Source organism: Schistocerca gregaria, chromosome 1 (genome assembly GCF_023897955.1).
Source record: "Schistocerca gregaria isolate iqSchGreg1 chromosome 1, iqSchGreg1.2, whole genome shotgun sequence".
In the NCBI taxonomy this organism is placed as follows: Eukaryota; Metazoa; Arthropoda; class Insecta; order Orthoptera; family Acrididae; genus Schistocerca; species Schistocerca gregaria.
In genome coordinates, this window is record NC_064920.1 from 971,084,489 (window position 1) to 971,098,411 (window position 13,923).

At 42.6% G+C, this 13,923-nt stretch overlaps 1 protein-coding gene across 5 annotated transcripts in view; it reads left to right on the forward strand.

The window, feature by feature from the left end:
* Positions 1-13,923, forward strand: part of LOC126276727 (regulator of G-protein signaling loco) — a 236,652-nt gene that overhangs the window by 103,610 nt on the left and 119,119 nt on the right. Inside the window, exon 1 of one of the 5 annotated variants that reach the window (XM_049977301.1) lies at positions 9,788-9,914. The exons of the other annotated variants lie outside the window; for them this stretch is intronic. Within the exon in view, the coding sequence (XP_049833258.1) occupies positions 9,852-9,914 (63 nt within the window). The 5' untranslated portion in view covers positions 9,788-9,851. Of the gene's footprint in view, positions 1-9,787; positions 9,915-13,923 lie in introns of those variants that run through there. 5 annotated transcript variants of the gene reach the window in all.

A 13,923-nucleotide genomic window follows, 5' to 3' on the forward strand; every position in this document is an offset into this window, starting at 1 on the left:
TGACAGACGCCTCGCTCAACGACCCCACCGTGCTTTTATCCACTGCCAGGTGTCCGTAAACATTCTGCAAACGCCTTTGAATATCTTCGATGCTCTGGTTTTCCACCAAAAGACATTCAATGACAGCTCTGCTTGGAACGCACCTCCGTTACAGATGCCATTTTGAAAGCTGTTTCAGCGGTCGCCACGTATGGGAAATCATAAAACTATTGGGCCTGATGTTGGAATATTCCAAGATATTCCACAAACACCCCTTTTTTTTCAACCGAAACTGGCTGAGATAAAAAATGAGTTGCATTACTTATTGAACGCCCCTTGAAGCTGTCTATATTCCCTACGACTAGTTTTGCCCTTCCTTCTATATCTTCTTGATGATTTTGCATGGGACACTCTCGTCCTCCAAGATGACGACAGCCGTGATGACTGCGCTGCACGCATACATTCCTGGTTTTCGAACGTTCAGGCAACCAGCACCTCGACGTTCCATCTAGATTCCGTAGAAAATCAAGGGGAACATTTTAAACAACGGTGGAAACGCAACGATCAACATCCCCGCATTTTTGTTGCCGTATAGGATCTGATCATCATCGGTTTGCTTCAGCAGGATGTGGCTCTGCTTTAGAAACTCATAGAATCTTTTGCTCGCCTAATTCAGCCTATAATCAAGAGTAGAGGTGGTGTTACACAATATTAACATGAGATCCCCTGAGCGTAGCGCTTTTTTCCAGTGTACTTAATTGTAACATCTTGGTACAAGTTGTAAACAGTCAGTGTGAAAAGCAAATATGTAAAGCTGTCGAGGGAAATATGCTACGCAGATACATAGGACTGAATAAATCTAATTGGTTTTTTTTGTAGGGTTTTTGCCTAGCAAAAAACCGAAGCTATCACCTGAATGTCAAGCAAAGTCTCCGAATCGCGTGTTATTGAAGAGTTAAAGTTTAGTAACTGATTATGTGGTGTGAATTTATTTGTAGCTTAAAGGACGCTTCCATCTAGTGTTTCGTAAGTGTAACATGACCACTGATGCTCAAGTGGTACACATAACGACTCAAGCTATTGTAATGCGGTTTTCTGTGTGAGGCGGTTGATAAAGCAACGAGCATTTTCCGGTACTGTCAACTTCTATTTACCCGTACACTGGATGTGTGTCGTAAGAACTGCCGGGCGCATTTTTCTATTTTTGCAAATTCGTTTGCGGTATTTGTAGATGACGTCAGCCCAAATAAATTCTGCTTATTTCTCATTTCATACGACCCTCTCAAGGAAAACGAAGGTTTATTTTTCGTTACATACAATTTGTTTTTGAAGTGGAATTATTTGTGTTGTAGTGGTACACCGCCCCCAAAGTAATCTAATGCGTTATTCAGTCTAACAACGTCTGAACAGGGACAGCAAACCACGATAAATAGCCAGTAGTCCAGCAGCGCCTGCTGCGTAATCCGACATCCAAGTTGTGGCGAACAAATCTTAGGCCTAACGTTGCCTGTTGTTATGGATTGTTTTAGAGTGTGCCGGAGGGCTTGCCACTAAGCCATAGCACTAGTACATTTCAGAGCAGCATCGCTTTCAAAACATTTTCGCAGCAAGGCCTGTTGTTTCATTCTCCATATCCCTAAGACGATATTATCTATTCTACTGCACTGTTCTTTAAAAGAACAGTCGTCCGAGCGTCCTGTAACTCTACTGTGAAATTGATGTACCGGTCAACAATGCTTTTGCTAACACCTGTGTGTAAGTGATTAATAATGGTAGTACTCTGTTCGCTGATCAATCTTTGTCAGGATGTGAGCGCCGGCGGCTGCCTTACTTACGTGTACTGAGTGAACCCGAGCACCAGCGATAAAACTTTGGAAGCTGCTGAGAGACATTTTCTGAGTATTTTGGTACTAGTGCCCCGTGGCCATCTGAAAATATGTTCACAGCATTGCAAATGCCGACGGTATTCGCTGTTTCTTGTTGGCAAACAAACTTGGCCCATCTAGTCGCAGTATCTGTTGTTGACAGAAGTAATGTACACGTTACTCTTCGCTTCTGTTCATGTACCATATTCTGTCTCGAGTTTGTTGTGCGATAGTGCTAGTACGTTAACAGTAATACACAACAATATGTTTTGTGTGGCTCAGTTGCCTGGTGCAAGGACGCCTCTTCGGCGACTTGCGTGTCCCTAACCAACCCCAGTTTCCCAACCGGGGAAAGGGGAAGTACAGTTTATGTGGATTCCAAACCGCGATTGTCCGCAGCTCGTGGTCTAGCGGCTAGCGTTGCTGCCTCTGGTTCGGAACTGCTGCCTCAGGTTCGGTTCCCGGACGGGTTGGGGATTGTCTCTGCCCTGGGACTGCATGTTAGTGTTTTCATCATTCGTGAACGTGGTGAGAGTGGACTGCGTGAAGACAGCAACTTTGTACAGGCGCTGATAACCGCGCTTTTGAGCGCCCCACAAACAAATCATCGTCATCGAACCGCAAGCGGTTTCTGGCGACTCCTCACATCGTTGAGAGGCGATGGTTGGGTTGAAACAAGAGTGAAGAATCGTGGTCCGACAGTGATTAGATCCCGTGACCTCTCGGTTAACAGGGACACGCTCCATCACCTTTTTTTTCTCTGCATTTGGTCTGAGCGGATGTCATATGACACCTCAAGTTCATCGTTGAATACTTCTGTAATTTTTTTTAAATTTATTTTTAACGGAGGGCAGGCAGCACTCCCATCGAACACGCCGAGATACCGTGCCGGCTACCGCTAGAGCGCCGGGCCCGACAGGTTTACTGATGAGATGGCCGATATACACCTCGTGTATTGCTTCACTAAATGCAGTGGAAGAGCAACAAAATGACTCTACACTGAACTTTTCTCGCAACGAAGGCAACCGTGTCGCAGTAGATTTGCGTTGTTGTTTTACTCTGTATTTTATGTTACACGCTTCTGTGATTGTGTATTGGACACTTTTCCACTAGCGTGAAGGTATTTTCAGTGAATCCAAGTAATTGAGATAACAAACCGAATAAATTAATACTTGGTTGCGAGCCACCGCAGAGCTCGGGTCCCTTCTGGCAAAACAGAAAGCGTCCCTGAATAACCTCTAAAATTTTGTCGGAAGTTGGGTTTACCCTGTAATTGAAGATATAATTTGCACTTTACCTGGCTTTGTCTGGCGCATCCGATCGCTTAAAAATGGCTATAGAAGAACTGTCAGCTAATGGCGCAAGATGTGTAGTAGACCTTTGTCTACCCACAACAGTAAAACAAAGGAATAATGCCATCCCGTAATGATACATTACTGGTGTTGAATCGAGTCTTTTATTTTCACACACACACACACACACACACACACACACACACACACACACACACACACACACACACACGCCAGGGACTTGTGCGACATAAACGAAAGTTGGTAGGCGTGTTTCTACATTTGAAAGACGATGTCTTCAAATTTTGCCCCAGTCGCAGAAGAGTGTGCTAGTTGCGCCAGTATGAAGGTGCAAATTAAGTTCGCTTTAAATACACGTTGTAAGGTCGTGAGTGTTAGTTATCTTTGAGATTGGACGTGGTAAGATGATGATAGTCAAGAATTCCTCTAAGGGAATGTCATTATCAACACCTCACTGAATTCGAAAAGGGTGTGTAAGAGGACTACGAGAAGCGCTATGTTCCATCTGAAATATTGTAGAAAAACTTGACAGGAATGTAGCCAGTGTAGGTAATTGCAACCAGCGGTGTTCACGAGAATGTTACGGTCTCAAGAAGATCGGTCTACTGACGACCACGTTGCACTACCGATAGGGAAGACCATCATGTTCGGCGTATGGCTCTGTCGCATCGTATTGTATCTGCAGCAGCAATTTGAGCAGCTGTTGGCACCACAGTGACTGTTAGAAATCGGTTTCCTCAAGGACCGCTCGTAGCCAGACTCCCTGTATCGTGCATTCCACTGACCCAAAACCAACGGCATTTGTGACGTCGGTGGCTTCAAGCGAGAGCTCATTGGAGGGCAGAGTGGAAGTCTGTTATGTTTCCTAATGAAAGCTGGTTCTGCTTCGGTGCTAGTGATGACCGTGTATTGGTTATGAGGAGGCTAGGTGCGCCTGCAACCAACCAGTCTATCGCCTAGACGCACTGGACATACATCTGTAGGTGTCGTCTGGGGTAGGATTTTATATGACAGCAGGAGCACTCATGAGCAGCCCCCCCCCCCCCCAGGGGGTGTTTTCCAACAGGATAACACTCGCTTACATAGCCTTACTGTGACCCAACAGACTGTACAGAGTATCGATTTGTTTGCCTTGGCCCACTCTATCACCAGATCTGTCTTAAGTCGACCGCGTATGGGACACCATCAGACGACAATCTACATCTACATGGATACTCTGCAAATCACATTTAAGTACGTGGCAGAGGGTTCATCGAACCACCTTCACAATTCTCTATTATTCCAATCTCGTATAGCGCGCGGAAAGAATGAACACCTATATCATTTCGCACGAGCTCTGATTTGCCTTATTTTATCATGGTGATCGTTCCGCCCTATGTAGTTCGGCGTCAACAAAATATTTTCGCATTCGGAAGAGGAAATGGGTGATTGGAATTTCGTGAGAAGATTTCATCGCAACGAGAAACGCCTTTCTTTTAATGATTCCCAGCCCAAATCCTGTATCATTTCTGTGACACTCTCTTCCATATACAAAACGTGCTGCCTTTCTTTGAACTTTTTCGATGTACTCCGTCAGTGCTGTCTGGTAAGGATCCCACATCGCTCCGCAGTATTCTAAAAGAGGACGGACAAGCGTAGTGTAGGCAGTCTCCTTAGTAGGTCTGTTACATTTTCTAAGTGTCCTGCCAATAAAACGCAGTCTTTGGTTAGCCTTCCCCACAACATTTTCTACGTGTTCCTTCCAATTTAAGTTGTTCCTAATTGTAATACCTAGGTATTTAGTTGAATTTACGGCTTTTAGGTTTTAGACTGATGTATCGTGTAACCGAAGTTTGGGTTCCTTTTAGCATTCATGTTGATGACCTCACACTTTTCGTTATTTAGTGTCAACTGCCACTTTTCGCACCATTCAGATACTTTTTCTAAATCGTTTTGCGGTATGTTTTGATCTTCTGCTGACTTTATTAATCGATAAACGACAGCGTCATCTGCAAACAACGGAAGACGGCGGCTCAGATTGTCTCCCAAATCGTTTATATAGATAAGGAACAGCAAAGGGCCTAAACACTACCCTGGGGAATGCCTGAAATCACTTATGTTTTACTCGATCATTTCCGTCAATTACTACGAACTGTGACCTCTCTGACAGGAAGTCGCAAATCCAGTCACATAACTGAGACGATATTCCATAAGCACGCAATTTCACTACGAGCCGCTTGTGTAGTACAGTGTCAAAAGGTCAAAAGCCCTTCCGGAAATCCAGGAATGCGGAATCGTCCTGAAATCCATTGACTATAGCACTCAGCGCTTCATGTGAATAAAGAGCTAGTTGTGTTTCACGGGAACGATGTTTTCAAAACCCATGTTGACTGTGTGTCAATAGACCGTTTCCTTCGAGGTAATTCATGATGTTCCAACACAACATATGTTCTAAAATCCTACTGCATATCGACGTTAACGATATGGGCCTGTAATTTAGTAGATTACTTCTACTACCTTTTTTGAATATTGGTATGACCTGTGCAACTTTCCATTCTTTGGGTACAGATCTTTCGTCGAACAAACGGTTGTATATGATTCTTAAGTGTGTAACTAATGTATCAGCGTACTCCGAAAATAATCTAATTGGCATACAGTCTGGACCAGAAGACTTGGTTTTAGTAAGTGATTTGAGTTGCTTCCCTACTCCGAGGATATTTTCTTCTACGTTACACATGTTGGCAGCTGTTCTCGATTCGAATTCTGAAATATTTACTTCGTTGTCTTTTGTGAAGGCATTTGAGAAGGCTGTGTTTGGTAAATCTGCTTTGGCAGCACTGTCTTCGATAGTATCTCCATTGTTATCGCGCAGTGAAGGCATTGATTGTTTCTTGCCGCTAACATACTTCACATACGACCAGAATCTATTTGGATTTTCTGCCAGTTTTCGAGACAAAGTTTCGTTGTGGAAACAATTTCAGTGTTATCATCAACCAACATTAAGCGTCCCTGCATTGATCGATCAAGTACAACAGGCATGGAACGCCATCTCACCGACTGACATTCGGCATCTGTACTACACGTTTGCATGCACGATTGCTAGCTTGCGTTCGACATTCTGAGAGGTACTGCGGTTATTAATGTACCATCAATTCACTTTGCCGTAGTTTATCTCGCGCTTGTATTAACCTGTGATTTTTCGATGTTGATCACTTAAGTATGTTACCCAGACACATGTATTCCCGACTTTTCATGACTGTTCATTTTTTATTTTGTTGGAGTTGCATCTTTCTGTCAGTTTATTTTCTTATTAATAGCATCCCCTTTTAGAGATGTAGATGAATCGACATGAAGAGAGGTACGTTTTCGTATTTGTCTCGCTGTAGAATGTGAAGTAGTTATGAGGACAAATCGTATCGCGTTTGCAAATGTAAATTAATGCAGACGAGGACGTTATCTTGGCGTACACATTTGCCGTTTTATTGCGCTATGCTTCCGACAGTTACGGTTGCGGTACTGTAAAGCGTTGCTGCCGCGGGTCCCCCTGCACTGAGGTGAGGTGAGCGGGACCGAAGATCCAAGTACTCGACCGGCGGCAGATACACGTGCGGTCGGAGTATGTGCGGCCTCGAGCGTCGGAGAGGCGGCTGGTGCGTATCACCCGTTCCTACATAAAGAGGGCAGTGGCTCGCCTTTATCTCCAGGGCTGTTGCCCACATCCTCCCGTCACCGCCTTCTTTTATTTCTGTCTGGCTGCGGACATCGGAGATTCCAGGAGTTCATTGGATACAAAAACCACTTTTTCTTGTAAGATGAAGATCTTTAATAAATCTTCCGCGACCTCAGGTAGTGTTACTTAGTGACTCAGCAAGGTAAAATTCCTAGTAGCCGCTTTTTAGCTTAACAACCGTCTGTGGGATCGCTGGATATGTCGTCAAGAGGCAGCTGTGCCAGTCAGTTACCAGTGACTCATTTCATCGATGACGTTTCGAAAAGCTGTACACGGCGTGCAGAACATTATACGTTACACGCAATTACATGAAGATGTGCTTTCTGAAGTTTTTAACTTCGTCCAATTTCATAGAAAATTTACTTCCTAATACCAGCTAATTTTTTCTTAGTTTCTTAATTTAAATTGCTCATTTTTTTCCAAATTATATACCACATCAATAACGTGTCGTCATGCCCTAGGGTAGCTAAATGTGTTTTCACGACATCTAGATGAGCACTTCACTAATTCCCTTAGTGTCCTCTTGGTTCCATTAGACAGGACAATTAATACCATTGTAATTGTGCTGATGTTGGTTGCGCGAAGCTACTGTCGAATCATACATCTATTCACATCGTGCCACCTGGGAAAGCAGCACGCTTACACACCCTGACTCGAGTAACATTTCCCGTGTTCTCTTGCGCCCAAAGGCAGGCGTCGTGAAATTGACCATTAGAATGTAGTATCGGCGGCATGATGTTATGGCGTGCCCTTAGTAGCGATGTAAAAATAAATGAAGCCATAACCAAGACTAAATCAATATTGTAAGTGAATTTTGTGATATTCTTCCTTGTGTATATGTGTGTGCGTGTTTTGGTTGGCAACTCTCTATTTGGGTCTCTTGTAAGCTTATTTCTTTATTTCTGCATAATTAAAGACTCCGGCGTTATGTATAGCTCGTTTACGAATACCAGTGGCGGTCTTTCTCGCCATACATTAGCATTCCTTCTATGACACTTACAAGTAAATGGTTGTGTCGTATTATGTGACCAGTCGTTATGGCTCTGTTATTCTCCTGAATGACCTTTCTTGACCAATTTTTTTGCAGGACTCCTGGTTGACGGTATCGTCTATGCTCTTTATCTGTAACAGCTGCCTCCAATGCCATACCTCAAATGCTTCAAGAAATTCCATTTTATTTTTGCCCGCTGCCATATTTCAGAGCCACACAGTGCTGCGCCCCAAATACAGATCTTGACCACCTTTTTCTTCACTGAAGTATCTCTATCTATGTTAATATCTACGTTGTCGGGCAAAACATTTTTTTCTTTTAGTCACGAACGTTGTTTTGCTTCACTAATTCCGTATGTCTTCTTTATTTCTTCCTAATTCAATTACCTTACTCCTTAAATATTTGTGTGGTCGTGTTTGTTTTGTTTTCTTTTGTTTCCTCTGATTGTAATGTCTTCTTTTCTGATCCCTTGGAGCACACGAGTATTGCTATATTTTATGTACATAATTCCTGGATATTCATCATTCAGAAAACGAATATTTGAAGTTATATTTTCAGCAATTACTATTTGAAGGAATTGTAATTGTAATTTGTATGGCTGTATGGTATTTATCCAGCAAATTGCCAAATAAAATAAATACTTTCACTACAATCTATTGGAAGTTTACTGTGTACATGAGCGCATTTTCATGCCGTTATACGCCGCAGTCATGCTCTTGTCCGCCATTCTTGCAGCTTCTCGAAATCTTTTGGTAGGCATACCGTTGTATGTAACATTGTAATCTGTCAGAGACAGCAGAAGACTTGGAAGAGCAGTTAAATGGAATGGACATAGTCTTGGAAGGAGGATATAATATGAATATCATGAGAAGCAAAACAGGGATAATGAAATGTAGTCGAATTAATTCAGGTGATGCTAAGGCAATTAGATTAGGAAACGAGACTCTGAAAGTAGTAGATGAGTTTTGCTAGTTGGGCAGCAAAATAACTGATGATAGCCGAGGTATAGAGGATATGAAGTGTAGGCTGGCAATGGCAGGAAAAGTATTTCTGAAGAGTGTTAACGTTGAGCATCGATTTAAGAGTCGGGAAGTCTTTTCTGAAAGTATTTGTATTGAGACTACTCTCAGTACACATGTATGGGAGTGAAACATGGACGACAAGAACAGAATAGAACCTTTTGAAAAGTTGTGCTATAAAAGAGTAGATCACATAACTAATGATGAGGTACTGAATAGAATTGGGCAGAAAAGAAATTTTTGGTACGACCTGGCTAAAAGCAGGGATCGGTTGATAGGACATTCTGAGAAGTCAAGGGATCACCAATTTAGTATTGGAGAGAAGTGTGCGCGATAAAAATAATAGAGAGATACGAAGAGATGAATAAAGTAAGCGGGCTGAAAAACATGTAGGCTGCAATACTTATTCGGAGATGAGTAGGCTCGTACACGATAAGAGTAAGACGTGAAGCTGCATCAGCTTCAAACCAGTCTTCGGACAACAGCAACAACGAGAACTATTGTATATCACTGATCAACGACGGTCTTCTGATTTTTATTGAGGTGCAGTTCGGACACAGTCAGTTTTCGAAGAGAAATTTGCAATTATGTTTTCCCCTGAATTTAAACCGAAGTGTTCACGTCAGAAGACGAGCCGGAAACTGACTTATCGAATTAAAAGCAGCCTTCAATGGTGACTGCGTGCTATCGTTTCAGTAGAGCATATAGACGTCAGCTTGTCTAGGTGGCCATTTAAGCCTTCGTGGAAGTAGCGTAATGGTGAAGAAGTGCTCGAGCGCGACCGCCGCCGCGTTTCCGCCCCGGCAGGTGCAGCAGCTGCGCTTTCGGGACGGCCTGGCGACAATTAGTATGCGCCTCGTTGCCAAGGCCGCCCCTCCCCCGCCGCGGACCACGTGCTGCGCTGCGTCTTGTTGGGGCGCGCCGCGGCGGCGGGCAGCCAGTGGTCCGCCAGTGCCCACCGCCGCAGCCAGCGGGATGCGCGCGCGAGTCGCTCTGCCCAGGCTGCGCCGGCCGCACTCCGTCTCCTCGCCCGGAGACGTACGTATCTAGCAGGCGGGCGCCGCCGTGTCTGTCGTGGCGCTGCTGCGAGCCCATCCCGCTAACTGGTAACTGCGAACGGCTGTAGTCGTATGCCGCCACCACCGTCGCACTGGGCAGTATCGATTGGCGTCTGTACTACTAACCCGAGGGAACCTTCCGAACTGATCTGCTCTCTTCCGAGTTTCTTCATAGCAATCGGATTTCAAGGTCTTCGCCCGGAAGTCAGTTTCCTAAGGCAGTATGCCGCAGTTCTCAACGAAACTTCAGATGATCGCGTTTGAAGATAAGAAGTTTTCCGATTATAAAACACTTGTGCCTTATTAACATATTTGGTGGTAGCTGATTGCGTAAAAGACTTGTAATCGCGAACTCGCTGAATCGAATCTCGATACTAGGAAAGATTTTTTTTACTTTTATTTGAATTCCGGATTACTAACAAGAAGAAATGTCAACAAACAGATATTGTATCATAATTCATTAGTAAAAATAGCGTCTTCTTATTTTTAATTGTTACTGACATGAAACTAAATTAAAATTTGATATAAACATGCGAAATGTCTTATTGTTAAATGAAATTAATTGTTTACCTGAGTGATCAATCTCTGGAAATTAAAAATTATTTTATTTTCTCTATGACGTTTCGCATTTTTGTACAAAATATTTAATTACTGTGAATTCTGGTATTTTCATGCGATAAGTAATCAACATTAAAAGACGTAAAAATTATGGTTCAGTGCTTGTTAATTAATTTTCTATTCGTTAATCAATATCAAATTTAAATAAAGTAAGCCCGCATCTCGTGGTCGTGCGGTAGCGTTCTCGCTTCCCACGCCCGGGTTCAATTCCCGGTGGAGTCAGGGATTTTCTCTGCCTCGTGATGGCTGGGTGTTGTGTGATGTCCTTAGGTTAGTTAGATTTAAGTAGTTCTAAGTTCTAGGGGACTGATGACGATAGATGTTAAGTCCCATATTGCTCAGAGTCATTTGATCCATTTGATACGCGCCAATGGTTCCGTCTCTCGGACTTTGCACGGACTTTTCAAACGCTCCTCGTAAATGGGCAATGTATTGGCGGAGCTGTAGTTTGTACTCAGGCGATTCACGTCAAATTGTATCCGACGTGATTATGGCCGTACGACGGGAATTAACAGACTTGGAACGCGGGATAGTAATTGGAGCTAGACGCATGGGACAATCCATTTTCGTAAGTCGTTAGGGAATTTGAAAATTTCAGACATTACCTCTCACCACAAACAACACAGTATCGAGAGCAGCGGCGTTTGCATAGAGTTGTCAGTGCTAACATACAAGTAACGCTATTTGAACGCTATTTGAACTATTTTTGAAATACAGTAAGAACAACGTTGCGATGAATGAGATTCAAACCAGAGATTTCACCATTAGAAGACTTTTACGCTATTCATTCGGATACAGACAACTGTGTCAGTATTGCAGAAACTTTTTTTTTTACATCGAGGCACTGACCTTCAAATGCAGTAAGTATGTAGTAAACCACAATCATAAAGTGAAAGAGAGTGGATACAGTAGGATAGGGTTCACCGAATGTAGCAAAATTTGACAGACAACCACAGGTCGTAAATTCGCCCTTGTGGAACTACGGCCATAAAGTGACAGCCTATCAACATCGCTTGCGTCTAAATGTGTGCATTTAAACTGACTTGACCCCGCCGATACTTACGAAGGTAAAGAGCGCAGTTACTCAATAACTAGCTCAAGATAATGTATTCAGCTGAACCGTCAAAACGAAGCAAATTCGTAGCCCGTTAAAAGTTAGACACAAATTATCTATGGTGGTGGTGGTGGTGGTGGTGATTGAGTAAAACTTGGCCATGAAATCAACTAGCGTAACTATGCCACAATTATATTAATTTGTTAAGAAAATATGTTGTACAATATAAACAGCAATGCAGTGAGGTATCGGACATGGGGTAAACCTACCGTGAGCTGCAATTTTACTGATGTCAAAAGCCCACACGTTATCATTTTTGCTACTGTACAGATAGCATGAATGAACTTTCATTCTAACAAGTACGGTAGACCAGCTAATTAGAGTTAAGACAAATGTGAAAATGAAAACAGAAGTGAGTTTTGAAATACTAATCTCCCTCGAAACTCTGTTTTTTGCACAAAATGCTCACAATTCCTGTCTGCAACAAAGTCTTCATCGTTGTAGAAATGATTGGCAAACTCTATCGAAAATTCTTGTCATAGCCCGAATGATGTCGCGGCCTCAGAAATTCTACACTCTGCGCTTCACGGATATTTACTACCGCAAGCTCCCCGCTGATTGGCTGTTATTTTGTGGCTGTAACTACACAATTGTGCATTTCCCGACTTCTTGCCTGCTGTTTTGTGGCAGTAACTCTACAACTGTGCATTTCCATACTTTGGTATGTGCCAAAGCTTTGCTCAGTTCGACATCCCGTACCCCGAGGTGACATTATCAGGTTGTTTCCCTCCACCCTTGAACTCATACATATTCGCGTATATTACCTTTCAGTTAAGGATGGCGCGTGAGATGAGATGGACGACGGTTGATACATCGCGAGCTGAAGAGATTCTTAGCTTCAACACTGCAAGGTAGTTTTCAGAATATTCAAAGAAAAAGAAAACGAGATACTAGGTTTCTTTCTTCGGGTGACAAACAGACGAAATTTTTCTCATTTCTGTTACACTCAGCCGCTTAACAAACCAGTCTCCGTGTATTCGCTGTTTTCTCCCGGTTAGTCCCACCCCAATTTTCTCTTGCTTTAAATTTGTTAATGTTTGTCCAGTAATCTCTCCAGGGCCTAGTTTCCACTCAGCTGTTTCAGTGCTCTGTCAAATTCTTCTCGCGATACTATACCTCCCATATTATCTTTACTTTCTTCCTTTTCTCTTTTGATAATATTGTCCTCACGTTTGTTTGTCATATACAGGGCGATTCCGTGACGGTATTACACACTTTGAGTGACGATGGAGAAGGGTGACGTAGCAATTTGAGGCAAGGGACCCTGGTTCGGAAATGACCGAGTCGAAAGCGAAAATCGTTGTGATACATCTGACAGTAGACTACTTCTACTGAAAGCTGTTTGCTTTCTAAATTTTCGGAGGACATAGGATGCGCCATAACAAGAAAAATTGTCAGGGAGCGTGGGATGTAGAAAACCTTAAGAGCTACGAGCAATTGCTCATCTTTGCTACTGTGAAACACATCTCTTCTACTGAACAAGTGCTCATTGTTCTTAAGGTATGCACTTTACAGGACATGTTTGCTAGGCAATATTTTCTTGTTTTGATCCATACTACCTCCTTCCATGGAAAGTAAATAGCTTGCAATAGAAGTAGTCCACTGTCAGTGGTATCGGAACAATTTTCCCTTATAAATTTCGACTCGGTAGTTTCCGGACCAGGGTCTCTTAGCTCAAATTGATACATTTACCCATCATCTCTGAAAGTTTGTAACATCATCACGGAATCACTCTATGTAGATCCTCTATACTTAATATCTCCTCCATCTTTAAGCTTTCTCTTTTTGGCTTAGTATTTGCTTGCCATCTGAGCTCTTGATATTAATACAATTCTCTTTTCTTCAAAGGTTTCCTTAACAATTAAATTTTTTCTTATAGACAGCATCAGTCTTTCTAATGATCATGCAATTTTCTACTCTTGCATCTGCTTAGCCATTTTGCATTTTCTGTCAATCTTCTTTTGTAGGCGTCTATAGGCCCTTCCGCGTGATTCATTTGGTGCATTTTTATATTTTCTCTTTTAATCAGTCAGATTCAACAACTGGCGTGTTATCCAAGGATGACGTTATTGTAGACTCTTTCTTTCGGAATATTAGAAGATATAAACAACAGTTTTGAAATAATGTAAAAGTATGAAATGACCTTGGATCTCGAAACATTGCTTGTGTGAAATAAAAAAAAAGTTGTGAAACATTTCCGAAAACGTTTTTTGTGTTAGAATTAAAGTATTTCGTCAAGAATCCAAAATCAACTCAA